This window comes from Pelophylax lessonae, assembly GCF_965119305.1.
Source record: "Pelophylax lessonae genome assembly, chromosome: 13".
NCBI lineage: Eukaryota > Metazoa > Chordata > Amphibia > Anura > Ranidae > Pelophylax > Pelophylax lessonae.
Window position 1 is genome coordinate 131,554,721 of NC_138780.1, and position 14,324 is coordinate 131,569,044.

The window sequence follows — 14,324 nt, forward strand, 5'->3', positions numbered from 1 at the left end:
GGGGGGGGGGGCTGAAGAGCACTGGGGAGGGCTGAAGAGCACTGGGGAGGGCTGGAGGGGGGGGGCTTAAGAGAACTGGGGAGGGCTGGAGGGGGGGGGCTTAAGAGAACTGGGGAGGGCTGGAGGGGGGGGGCTGAAAAGTACTGGGGGGGGCTAAAGAGCACTAAGGGGCTGGAGAGGGGGTGGGGGCTGTACAGCAATAGGGGGGCCAGCAAAAAAAAAAAAAGTTGGATAGGAGGGGGATGGGGAGGCTGCATATAGAGGAATTGATCTTTGCATATCAATTCCTCTATATGCAGCCGCCCCACCCCTATGCAGTCACACAGGGAGGCAGCAGCTGCTCAATCTTCTGGCACTAACCTTCCCCTGGGAGCAGAGCAGCGCAGACGGAGGGAGCAAGCTGCCTTAAGTGGAAGAGATGATCGGCGCGAGAGAGATAACCCCTATGCCAGTGTCAGAGCGCGGATCATCCAACTGTAACAGCTTGTAATTGCCAGGCGCTCGCTGACACACACAGTCCCGCCTCCTAGCCCGGTTTCTTTGATAGACGTCACACGTCCTGGTTGGCCAGGTGTTCTGTCCATCAAAGAAGCCGGGCTAGAAGTTGGGACTGTGTGTGTCAGCGAACGCCCGGCAATTACAAGCTGTTACAGTTGGATTATCCGCGCTCTGACACTATTCAGTCCGTCAGGTGGTCGGCTTTCCTCTCCTCTCGCTCCCGGAGCTCGCCCTACATAATTTTCCACTCGCAAAATGTGAGCAGGCGAGTGGAAAATTTGAGGGCTGTCTTAGAGTCAGTGTCTCAGAAGTAAAGATGGGCAGACGATCACCAAACTGTGAAAAGCTGCATCTAAAAATTGTTGAACAATTTCAGAATAATGTTCCTCAAAGTAAAATTGCAGACTTTAAAAATATCATCATCTATACTACATAATATCAAAAGATTGAGAATCTGGAAAAAATCTCTGTACGCAAGGGACAAGACCAAAATGCATTGGATGCTCATGATCTTCAGACCCTCAGATGGTACTGCAATAGGCACCATTCTGTGATAGACATCACTGCATGGCCTGAGGAATATATCCAAAAATCCCTGTCTGAACACAGTTCGTAGTAAAATAAAAAAATGCAAGTTAAAGCTTTATCACACATAGAAGAAACCATATCTGAACATGATCCAGAAAAAATCTCCATCTTCTCTTGGCCAAAGTGCATTTAAAATGGTCTGTTGCAAAAAAGAAAACTATTCTGTGGTCAGACAAATCAAAATCTGAAATTCTTTTTGGCAACCACGTGCCATATTCTCCAGACTAAAGAAGAGAGGGACATTCTACCTTGTTCTCAGTCACTGAACCAGTGTTCAGTTTTAAAGCCTGCAACTCTGATGGTATGGGAGTGCCAGTAGTGCATATGGAATGAACAGCTTGCACATCTGGAAAGGGACCATAAATGCTGAAAGATATATCCAGGTCTTAGAGCAGCATATACTGTCTTTCAGGAAGACCTTGCATATTTCAGCAGGACAATGCTAAACAGGACAATGCTAAACTGAATACTGAATCTAGGACAACAGCATGGCTTAGTAGAAGAGTCTGGGTGTCTAACTGGCCTGCCTGCAGTCCACAGCTTTCCCCAATATATTTGGTGCATCTTGAAACGATAAACGAAACAGACGACCCAGGAATGTTCAGCAGCTAGAATCCTATATTCTAAAATGGGACAAAATTGCTCCCCCAAAACGACAGCAAGTGATCGTGTCAGTTTACAGATGTTTAGATTGTTATTAAAAGAAAAGGGAATGCTACACTGTGGTAAACATCCAAAGAAATTTTTTTGACGTGTTGCTGCCATCATTTTCAAAATTACCTTATTTCTTAAAGTAGTACATTTTCTCAGTTTAAACATTTGATAGGTTTACTATTGTAAACAAAAATTGGATTTTTGTCTTCCCGTAAAATCCTTTTCTCTGATGTTCATTGGACGGACACAGCTCCAGAATCTTCTTGACCATTGGGTTATGCTGCCCCCTACAGGAGTAGAACACAACTTTACCATGCCTATGGGGCAGACCCAGGGGATATACTCCCCCTCCCTGCTATAGGCACTCAGTTTTGTTGCAAGCTGTGTCAGAAGAAATATACCCCAACTCAAAAGAGGGGTGGCTGCTGTGTCCATCAAACATCAGAAACAAGGATTTTACGGTAAGAAAAAAATCCAATTTTCTCTTTCATTCATTGACGGACACAGCTCCAGAATCTTCTTGACCATTGGGACATCCCAAAGCAGTGTCAAACATGAGGGGTGCAAAAAAACACAGCAGAAAAAATTCCCAAAGGCTAAACCTAGCCAACCAGGTAACCTGGAGCTCAACCAGGAACAACTGGAGCTCACCTGAAAAAGACATACACCCTCAAAGAGGACTAGTCCTCTCAAACAGCAGCCTGCAAAACCTTGCAGCTAAAAGCAGCATCCGAAGATGCCAGCACATCTACTTTGTAAACTTTTGGGAAAGTGTGCACAGACGACCAAGTGGCCACCTTGCAACCCTGCATCACTGACACTTGATGGTGGAGGCGCCCAGGAGGCACCAAGCGCCCACGTAGAATGCGCCTTAACAGGGAAAAGAGGAACTCGACTCTTGATTGAATAGGCCTGCACCACCATCTGTCTGAGCCATCTGAAAATGGTTGTGGCAGACGTGGCCAACCCCTTGCGAGGTCCAGCCTTAAAGGACAAAAAGCGAGTCTGATTTCCTAAACGACTCGGTTGCCAACAGGTACACTCTGATCGCCCGAACCACATCCAGAGAATGCAAGGCAATCTCTTTAGGATGCTTAGGACATAGGGAAGGCAACACAATGTCTTCACTCAGATGGAAACCAGAGACAACCTTTGGAAGGAACGACTGACCAGGTCGAGGCACCACTTTGCTTTGCCTTTTCATTCACCTTACTTGGTGGTTGACAGAGAGAGCCAGCTCAGATACCCTGCGTGCAGAAGGAATAGCCATCAAGAAGGCTACCTTCTGGGACAATGTAAGCAGAGGAATCTCGCAAATATTTTCCAAAGGAGGTTTCTGAAGAACTGACAGTACTAAGTTGAGATCCCACGGAGGGCATCGGAGACCGCACTGGGGGAGCCAAGTGGCGAATCCCCTGAACAAAGGTGTGAACCAAAGGACATTGAAAGAAAATTGACAAGGCCGAAACCTGGCCCTTGATGGTTCCCAAGGCCAGTCGCTGTTCCACACCTCTTTGGAGGAAGACCAAAATTCGAGCCACCAAAAAGGAACGGGGGGGGGGGACCCTTAGAGACTCACACCACTCAATGTATGACTTCCAGGCGCGATGGTAAATCTTCCTAGGAGGTAGATTTTCTAGCTTTTAACAGCGTGGGGATCACAGAGTCAGACAATCCCCTATCCTTCAGCACCTGGCTTTCAAACAGCCAATCCATTAAAGCCAGCAACTAAAGCAGGATGGAAGATTGGCCCTTGAGCAAATAGGTCTTCTCTGAGAGGGAGTCTCGAAGGGACATTGGCAACCAGCCGTACTAGATCCACGTACCAAGACCAGCGAGGCCAGTCTGGGGTCACTAGGATGACAGGAAGTTTTAGAGGCGGAAAGGCACATATCAGACAATACTGGCCCCAAGGAGCCACCAGTGCGTCTGTGGCGTCGGCCAAAGGATCCCAAGACCTCGCCACCTGAAACCTCTGCACCTTCCTGTTGAGACAAGAGGCCAACAGGTCCACCTTGGGAGTACCCCACCGGAGAGACAGCTGATGAAACCCTCCGGGTGAAGCAACCATTCCCCTTGATCCAAAGCCCGTCGACTGAGGTAATCCACCTGCCAATTTTCCACCCCTGGAATAAGCACAGCAGAGAGGGCTGGAACTTAACCTTCCGCCCACCTTAAAATGCCGGCTACTTCCCGACCTGCTAAGACACTTTGTGCCCCCTTGGTGATTGACATATGCCACGGCCGTGGCATTGTCCGATTGAATCCGTACTGGGCACCCTTGAACACTAACCGTCCAATGGTACAAAGTCTGATCTCCCGAAGTTCCAGTATATTGATTGGTAGTCTGGCCTCCTTCCAAGTCCAAACCCCCTGAGCACAATCTAAGACACCTCTCAACCCGAACAGGCTGGCATCCGGTAACCACCGTTCAGTACAGGGAAGGAAGGATTCTCCCTGTCGATGCGCTGGAGAGAAAAGTCACCAAATAAGGGACCCTCTCGTACCTCGGCTCAACAGAATCAGATTGTCTAGAGAATGTGGATTCTAGTCCCACTTGGCAAGAATATCTGCAGAGGTCTCATGTGGAACTGCGCAAACAACCACCTCAAAAGGTAGACGCGCATGCACGTCCTGAGAGATGACCGACTGCTGGACAACAGAAGTCGTATTGCATCCTGCAGCTTCTGCAGCTTGTCCAGCGGAAGAAAAACCCTGGCTGAGGCTTGGTAGATGGAACCAGAGCAGACTTCTGGAAATGCAATGTCCAAACAAATTCCTGCAGAGTCTGCACAGTGATTACCAAGTTGTCCTTTATAGTCGGAGACTCTGCTCCAGAAGAAGATCATCCAGGTACCCCAGTACTGCAATCTCCCGCTGTTGCAACAATGCTAACACCAGGGCCAACACTTTCATGAATACCCGAGGAGCTGATGTGAGACCAAAGGGTAACGCCACAAATTGATAATGCTCCTCGCCCACGGCAAAGCTGAGGAATCGCTGATGCCCGACATATCGAGCTATGGAGGTAAGCGTCCTTGATATCGATAAGATGCTCCATCCGTAATTTCTGTACCTGCACAAGGCGGTTCAGGGTTTTGAGGTCCAGGATTGCATCAACTTTGCTTTCCTTCCTGGGAACCGGTTTAAATAAAAATCCCGAAAACGTTCCGATTTTGGAACCGGTACAATCACACCTTGCAGTAGCAAATCTTGCACCGTCCCAAAGAGACCATGAAAGTGGTCTGGGGACAAATGCAGGATGGAATGAAAAAACCTCTCTCAAGGATAAGACTGAAATTGGATCTTGTACCTGGACTGAATCCACTCTGTCTTGAATCAGGGAGGTCCATGGGTCCGGAAAAAAGCAAAGATGTTCCCCCACCATAAATACAGGTGAGGGTGCCCCTTCAGGCAGAAGAGGGCTTGTCTGCAGACCTTGAAGGAACTGCTCTAGAATAGGTCAGGGCCTTTTGGAACATCCGGAGGCGAACCTAACAGATTTGGATCCTTTGTCTTGAGATCCCGAGGAACGAAAAAGGCCGCTTATAATCCGAGAAAAAGGGACCATGTCTGCGATGAGCCTCCTTGTCCCTGGAAGCATGTGGGAGGAGAGTACTTCTCTCCTGTAAGTCCCTTAAAGATTTCATCCAGGGAAGACCCGAACAGGGATCCCCCACAAAGGGGAGATTCCATAAGGCCTTCTTGGAAACTTGGTTCGCAGACCAGCATTTCAGCCATATCATGCGCCGAAGGACTACTGCTGTCACGGACAGCGTAGAAACAAAGGGAGCCGCACCCAGAGAGGCATCACAGATAAACTGCAACCCCTAGACTGCCTGCTTCGCAAAGGCAGGGGGAAGTGGTTCCCCCTCCAGATCCAGAAGCAAAAGCTTTGCCCACTCCGTCAAGGTCTGGGACACCAAGGCAATGGTGAACACCGGCCTAAGGACTGAACCGGTCATAGTAAATGTGTCGGACCAAGGTCTCCACTCTCCTATCAAAAGGGTCTTTAAAAGCCGGAGACTACTTCACTGGATTTATTCAGCCTGGAAACCTGAGAATCCACCACAGGTGGGACTGTCCACTTTTTAGCAAAACGCTTAGGTACCGCCATTTTGCATTTAGGGCAACCCTACTGACTTGCGACGATTTTGTCAACATAGGGGGGGAAAAGGAAAAACCTTTGCCGCTTTTGAGGATTTTCTGGTTCCAACGCAGCTGCATCATCCATTTTTAAAGTTTCCTGCACAGATACAATCAATGCATCCACCAGCGCTTTTTCATGAGCGGCTGTAGAAGAGGAAATATTCTCACCATCAGACCACTCAGGGTGCGTGGAAGCAGACCCAGTAGGGCAACTCGCACCTGCGGCGGCCAGATCAGACCTTGGATCTGAGGAGACAGAGGAGGCAGGTGAAGGCAGTGAATGCTTTTTGCTGGTCAGTTTATGCAGGACCATATCAACCTTAAACACTAAAGGACTCCAGGGCCGCCACCATCGCAGAAAGGGTGGACTGGGACCCAGAAGGGCCCGCCGCCTCTGAGAATGGATCAGGTGGTGAAAAGTGCTCCAGGGACTCCATGGTTAACCAGGAACTCGCCACCCCTAGTCGGGCACAGAGCAGAGGGCCAGATGCTGCACACTATGTGGCGATCGGAGAGAAAGAGAAAGTCCAGGAGTCAGCACTAGGAGGTCTACCACCCCAATCACCGCCCATAAGGCTCCAAAAACATGGCCGCCACTCTATTCAATGGGAAACCACAAGAAAATGGCCGCCAGACTACACAAACATGGCCGGCGATGTATACAGCCAGCCATTCACAACAAAATGGCGGCTTCACGCAGCGCCCACATAGCTCCTCGGATCCACAGGGGGCTCAGGGGACATTTTGATAGTAAAGGGGACCCTGGCAGGAGCCCCCACCAGGACAACTCCCCCCCTAAAAACCACGTTAGCTGCCGGCGGCGCCCATCGCCCGCTCGACACCCTCCAAACGAACCTGGACAGGTATAGCCAGCCCCTTGGGGGGGGGGGGTGGAGGAAGTTGTGGTCCACAGGGAACCCAGACATATGAGAGAAATGCTGTGTGGGAAGGAGAGGAACCCGGGGGTCCGACCGTCCCAGGGAGGGGCCCACGTCCACCCCAAAAGGCCATCAGGGAAAGGGGGGACAATACTTACCATAGAACCGGGTGGGCACCGCTCCAGGCAAACCGGGTGGGCCAGGAGGCACGCTGCGACCAGGTCATATGTGCCCCCGCGAGATGTTTAACTCGCAACCCAGCCCCCGTCCAGTGGGGCTAAGTCATGGCCGACCTAGCGCAGAGCTCAGGCCTGCATGCGTTCGCTGGCCTGACTGGGGAGACCGTAGAGATCTATAATATCCAGTTCGTCGCCCAGTCCAGCAGTTGATTGTAGTTCTCACAGGAACAGAAAATAATAAAAAAAAGGAGGAAAAAAATTCAGTTTAAAAAATAAAAAAATGCTAGGACCAGAGGTCCCATCAAGGAACTAGGTACTTACGCCTGACTAGGCAGAAAAAAAAAACTGAGTGCCTTTAGCAGGGAGGGGGGGGGGGGTATATCCCCTCCCCTGGGACTACCCCATAGGCGTGGTAAAGTTTTCTCCTGCCTAGTGTCCTACTCCTATAGGGGGCAGCAAAACCCAGATTCTGGAGCTGTGTCCGTCAATGAACGAAAGGGGAATATGGATTTAAGAGATTTGCAAATTATTGCATTTTGTTTTTATGTAGATTTCACGCAGCATCCCAACTTTTGGAATTGGGGTGGTACAAATGAGTAACTATGCGGTAAATATAGCAGGGTTAAATAAGTCTTTACTGTCCATTTTCCATGGCAATCTAAAACAGTTACAAAATCTAACTTTTTTTACTATAATTTAAAGAGCCACCTAAAATCAAAAAGCTATCTCTCCAGCAGCTTGGGACTGTTCCTACCCATGGACATCAACTTATGCTAAGTGCCATAATGTGTTTAACAAAGACATCACACACAGTTTACTTAAAAGTATAGGAATTCGTTTTACCTAGCTGGATGCAGCATCAGTCAGATGCTGCATCTGTCCCCTGCTGAAATCTAACACAGTCAATCGCTCAGTTCCCACAGCCCAGTGTGGAGGGGGCGGGAGCAGCCGGCTCAGGCTCCGTGACTGAGCCGGATGCCGGTCCAGGCACGTGGGCAGATCCCGACAATATGGTTGCGATCTTTCCCATGCCTGGACAAGCTCTGTGACTTCAGCCCGCTGTCTGCTTAAAACGGGTCACGGGAGTGCAAAACTAACTGCACTCCTTTGATTCAAAAGGAGAAGTACAACCAAACAAGCTTTGGCTGTACTTCTCCTTTAACTCAAGATGCTGATGCTCCACAATAGATATAATTTGACTAATACTTTCAACTCTGACTTGCGACCGATACCCTCTTTTCGGCTTTAAACAAATGCTAAACCTATTTCTTCTCAATCAAAGTCTGCATGCAAATTCAAAGTAATTTAGAAGTGTCCCTTTCCACTCCTGCCTGAAGAGTTGTAAGCAATAACGGCCTATGCACCACTGGCCATTTTCCACTGTCTGGTCCCACATGCCAACCTCTGCAATAGTTTGCCTCTGTCTACAGAAAGAACAATGTGAAAAACAACAAAACGCAAGTGTTAGGACAAGTGCAATACAAGATGGGGTAGGTAGCCACTTTTGTGGACAAAAGCAAGAAGGCACATGACCATAAACTGCATAAAGATGCATTAGCTGCCACTGGTCTGTTAAAGTGGTCAGAGTCCTTTTTTTTTTTTTTTGTGGAGTTTAAAATCATACCCTAAAATATTGAGCATGCATGCTTCCTCTCCATATTTTTGCAATTTGTACCATGTATCAAACAGAAACATCCCCAGCAACCATTGCATCCATAATATTGTATCCACTGACATAAATGTTGGGGGTTATTATTATTGCATTCACCGACACCAATATTCAGGGTTATTACTACATCCACTAAAAGCTGGGGAAAAATTACAATGTCTACCGACACCAATGCTGGGGAATTATTGCACTCACAGACACCAATGATGGGGGTAATGCAAGCAATAACACCAATGCTGATGGGTATTACTGCACTCATTAACAATGTTGGGGATTTTTATTGCTGTCACTGCCCTTGGGGGTTATTGTACTCCAACTTCTTTAGTGTGCCTTGTGGTACACTGCAAAAATGCAGCAGGGCCGAAATTTTTGAGGTGCGTTATAGCCCATAATTTATTTTTGAACGGCTGCCTAACTTGACACAAAGCACCTCAACGCATGAAGATGTGCTGCTATTGTGTGGCCCTTTTGAATGTGTTGGGGGCCAAGCTTAAAGTCCTCTATAATGTTCAAGTTGACCATCACTTCTTTGAGTGCAAGCGCTTGAGATGAGTGATCTTATTCACCTGGCAATAGTGGGTTTTGAAGCAGGATGTCCTTTGTAGGATATGATAAGACAAAAAGAATGTGACTCTTATAGAAGCTGTGGCTTTTAGATAAACTCAGATTGTTCTTTATTGTCTGGACATTGTTAGAACTATCTCTTTGGAGTGCTTAGAAGTTGGGCACAAACAGGGAAGGACTTAATCTTTTTTTAAGGTGAAAGTTAAATACCAGAGGCAGAATGTTGGTCTTAGGCGCAAGACTGCTTTGTCTTTGTGGAGGATCGGAATGGCTCCTTACAATCAAGGACTGTTAGTTCAAAGGTCTGACAGAGAAAACTAGGAGGATACTCTGCAGGAAATAACATCCCGATGCTATGCTGAGGACTTCCTGAATGAGAGCTCTGGGGAGGATGGCTTGAGCCCAGAGTTCAGCTGGGTTTATGGAGTCTGATTGATTTGATTAAAGGTGCGATAAGATCATTATAATGGAAGGTCAATCCATAAAGGTGAGCAAAGGCTCAAAAGGGGTTTGGAGGAGGTGTCTGCCATCACACAATCTGATCTCACTGAATTTAACTATATATACTCTATCACAATTGGTGAATTTAGAACAGTTTTATTCGTGGACATTTATATAAAGGACTGTTATGCAGTGAAGTTGGCTCATAATTACACACGTCTATAGTTCAAACAATTCAGATTTATGTTAATTTGGTGTATGTTTATTATTTTTTGGTATATGAATCAGCGCAGCATATTTTTATACAGACATTTAATGTTGTCTACCAACCTAAAGGCCTAAGGAATATGAAAATTCCTTTAGATGTTTGCAGATAGCTGATCGGGAAATGGGTGCTTCAGAAGAAGGCTGCCTAGGTACCCTGTTACCTGAATGCATTAAGAGGGCAAGAAGAGCTACGAGTACCTTTGTGAAATACTCTGGGTACATCCCATGGGCCAAATGGCAGTTCTACAAACTGGAAGTGTTTACCTCCTACTGTGAAATGCAAGGATTGCTGATGAGATTGGTAAATGGAAATGTATAGATAAGCATCTTGGATGTCTACTAATGTCAAGTATTCCATGTAAAACTGTGAAGGTACTTGTTTGTTTAGGGATTTCAGGTCTAGGATAGGATGAATACCCCTGCTGGGTTTTGGCAAGATGAACTGGTTTGAACAGAGTCTTCTGACTCTGTTTTCCAGAGGAACTGGTACAACAGCTCCATGGGACTAGAGATGGTTCAGAAGTGTCCAGATATGCGGTCCTTGAGAAAATTTCAGTCTATTTGAGCGAAGAAGAGATGAGGGGGGTAGAGTTTTAAACTATTTTGTACCCCTTAAAAGTCTGTGATGCCTGTTACCTAGAGAAAGGCAAACTAACAGGCGTACCTTCATTCTTCTGAAGAGGGTTTTGGGGTGGACTTGATTCTTGTGTTCTAAGCCTTGTGTCAAATGGAAGGACTGATTGGATTTAAAGATAAAGGCAGAGGAGAGTGATGGGAGCATACTTGAGTTTGAGTGTTTTGCAGGCCTTTGACAGAGCAAATGTTTGCTTGAACTTTTTCTTTGGCTCCCTTGCACCTGGTTTCCACCATTGCTATTCATGCAGATATTCCCCTATGGGGTACACAGGGAGTAGAGTACAGAAATAAGGTAAGCGTGTCTGATGCAGTATGTGGCAACCCAGATGTCGACTGTCCTGTAGCAAAAGCATGGTAGGAAGTAACTAGAGCACCTTATAAAAGACACAAGGTGGTAGTAGAGGTAAAAGTGCAACTTGTTGTGTGATGTGACATCTAGTTATCCACCTGAGACTATGCTCTGAATGGTGGAATATTACCTCCAAGTTTGAAAATTATTCCCTAGTACAGTGTTGAACTTTTCAAAACACAATTCCTGGTTTTCTGATTTTAACAAAGACAATTATTACTAATCAGGAAAAAAAAAAAAAAAAAAAAAAAAAAAAAAAAAGGAGGCTACAGCAACAGTCCAGAACAAGGTAAACATATTTTACCTGTCCATGTTGCTGCACCTCAATCATGGTCCAGGCTTCCCCCTACAGGGGTCTTCAAAGTCCAAGTTCTACAGGGATGACCATAGCCCTGGATCTGTATAGCCACCTGTGGCTAAGTACACACATTGCACTATGTGCCTCTGCAAGCACCCAAGCAGGATCCAGCAATGGAAGCAACATTACAGGCCATCCCCCAGCAGGGGTCCAGGTATGGCTCCCAAGATTATACTGAGGTTGCACCTCCATTTAAATGTAAAAAGTAGTTTAATATTAGTCTAACATTATCACTGCTATCACTAGATCGTTGCCTTATAAGCTTAAAAAGTAGTATTCCAGGTACGGATATTATTTTATATAGCAACATCGGTCCTGCTGGGACCAATGTACAGTAACTATACATAATCATACCTGGATGATCCTCATTTTCTGGACAGAAACAGCTGAACCGCAGTCTGGAGTTTTTTTAGTGTTTTTCCAAAGGAAGAAACACCCTGGCTGAGGACGAGTCCAAAGTCAGGCCCAGGTAGTCCAGTCTCACGAGAGACCAAGGATGACTTCTGAAGGTTCAGAATCAACCCGAACTCCTCCATAGTTCTCATGATGATTTCCAAATTTGTTTCCAGCACCATAGGAGACTCCGCACAGAGAAGCAGATACGTCCAGGTAACCCAGGACAGATATCCCCCCGCTGCCGCAACAGCGCCAGGATTGGAGCCAAAACCTTTGTGAAGACCCTGAGGAGCAGAGTTGAGATCAAAGGGCAACACCACAAACTGATAGTGATCCTCTCCCCCATGGCAAATCGGGGAAACCGTTGGTGTCCTGCACAGATTGGGATGTGAAGGTAGGCATCTTTGATGTCTATGGAGGCCAGGAAGTCCCCCTAATGTAGGGAGGCCACCACTGTGCGAACCGATTACATCTTAAATTTTTGAACTCGCAGGAAGCAATTTAGTGCTTTCAGGTCCAAGATTGGATGCACCTTGTCTTCCTTCCTGGGAACCATAAAAAGGTTTGAATAAAAGCCCTGAAAACGTTCCACACACGGAACCGGAACAATTACCCCCTGTTGTACCAGGTCCTGAACTGCCCCAGAGAGCGACAGCAAGCGATCCGGGGACAGTCGCACATTGGAAGGTAAAAACCTTACTGGAAGGACGGATCGAAACTATCTTGTAACCGGACCGTATGACCTCCTGAACCAATTTGTCTGGTATCCGGGATAGCCACAGGTCCGGAAAGCGGCAAAGACATCCCCCCACCCCAGATACAGGTGAGGGCGCACCTACAGGCCGAGGTGGTCTTTTTCGCAGGTCTGGAGAAACCAGACTTTTGCCAGACCAGGGTCACTTAGAACTCCCCGAGGGAGCCTTGAAGGGCTTTGATTTATCGACTGACCCTGAGGCGCAAAATAACTTCTTGTGTGCTGAAAAGGAGGGACCCCGTCTATGACGAGAGTCCTTATCCTTGTTAGCCTGTGGGAGAAAAGTACGCTTACCCCTGTGAGACCTTTGATCAGGCGGGCGCCATCTCCTGACAGAACCCCTCTCCGCCGAAGTGGGGAGGCTGTCGGCCAAGTGGGGGCTGTCGGCCAAATAGGAACACTGTGACTCAGGCCTAGACCCGGCCGTATGCGACCTGGTAAGACGTTTAACTCGCAGGGCCAGTCGCCGTCCAGTGGGACTATGTCGCGGCCGATCCAGCGCAGAACTAAAGTCTGCACTCGCTTGCTGGCCGGCTGGTGTGACCACTGGATCAATACATCCAGCCCGTCGCCCAGATCCAGCATAGTTGCTTGTAGATCTCACAGGAAAAAAATCCGGAGAAAAAGTGAACTTAAAAAAAAAATAGCTAGAAAAAAAACTTTGCCAGGACCACAGATCCCAGTAAGGAACTAGGTCCTTACTCCTAACTAGGAAGATTAAAACGGACATCCTATGCAGGAAGAGAGAGGGTATACCCCCTGAGACTGCCCATAGGCATAGCCAGAACTTTTTTTCTGCCTAGTGTCCTACTCCTGTAGGGGGCAGTATAACCCTATTAATATGCATCAGAGACTGCGCTCGTCAATGAACAATAGAGAAACATGGTTTGCATTTTCTGAGGAAATTCACAAAGCATTCCCTGATTGGATAAGGTAGAGAGCTTGACATCAGTGCCCCACCTCGTCCAATCAGAGAAGGTCTTGCATTAATTCAGAAAATGCAAAGCATTCTCTGAATGGCGCCTGTGCTAAACAGTTGTGTTCAGAATACAGCAGTATCACCACTCTTTAAAGTGCAATGGTGTCCCTGTTCTATTAGAGTACTGGTAACCCAACTCTTTCTAGCAGCTTAAAGGTAATGCAGCTCTAACTAGTAAGAAAAACGGTATTAGGTCTCCCCAACAAGTAGTAAGAAAAGTAGTAAGTAGTAAGAAAACATACAACTAGAACATACATTAGCTAGAGATAAAAACAGTAATGTACATTCTGTAACAGACCTTCAAATGGGGGAGACTGTGGAGTGGTTGGTTTGGTCATCGGAGCTGATGTGAATGGGTCTTCTGATGGTGCGCTAAATGTATTGGTTATCTGGGAGCACAAGGCGCTGATGCTGTCGACGTCCCCTTCCATTTCCATTTCAGCAACTAGATCACAATGAACATTCCATAAATGATTATAAAAAAAGCATTTAAAAAAAAGAGCAAAATAACTGCTTCTCTACAAATGTACAAAATTGTTAAAGCCTGCACTTCAAGGATTATCTGCTTGTTTAGGTGTAGGGGGCATAGAAAAATGGAATTTCTGTACTTACCGTAAAATCCATTTCTCAGTTCAACTGACACATTGCTCCATAAATCATAACTACTGGGTTATATTGCCTCCTTCAGGACTAGGCAGAACTAAAAAACACCTGGCTACGCCCATGGGCTGTCCCCAGCTTGGTATATAACCCCCCCTCTCTGCTCTAGGTAATCAGTTTAGTAACAAGCAGTATTAGAAGTATCGGAACTCCATAGAGGGGTGGGTGCTGTGTCCATCAAACTCAGAGAAATAGATTTTATGGTAAGTACAAAAATACCATTTTCTCTTTCGTTCAACGGACAGAGCGCTCCATAAATCATAACTAGTGGGACCTCCAAAAGCAGCGCCAAAAGGAAAATGAGG

At 46.9% G+C, this 14,324-nt stretch overlaps 1 protein-coding gene across 3 annotated transcripts in view; it reads right to left on the reverse strand.

Moving 5' to 3' along the window:
• The window catches only part of NUMB (NUMB endocytic adaptor protein), a 211,229-nt gene that overhangs the window by 4,076 nt on the left and 192,829 nt on the right, over window positions 1–14,324 (reverse strand). For all 3 annotated transcript variants that reach the window (XM_082275025.1, XM_082275026.1, XM_082275024.1), the window contains one exon: window positions 13,658–13,804. In XM_082275025.1, the coding sequence (XP_082131151.1) occupies window positions 13,658–13,804 (147 nt within the window). The remainder of the gene's footprint in view (window positions 1–13,657; window positions 13,805–14,324) is intronic.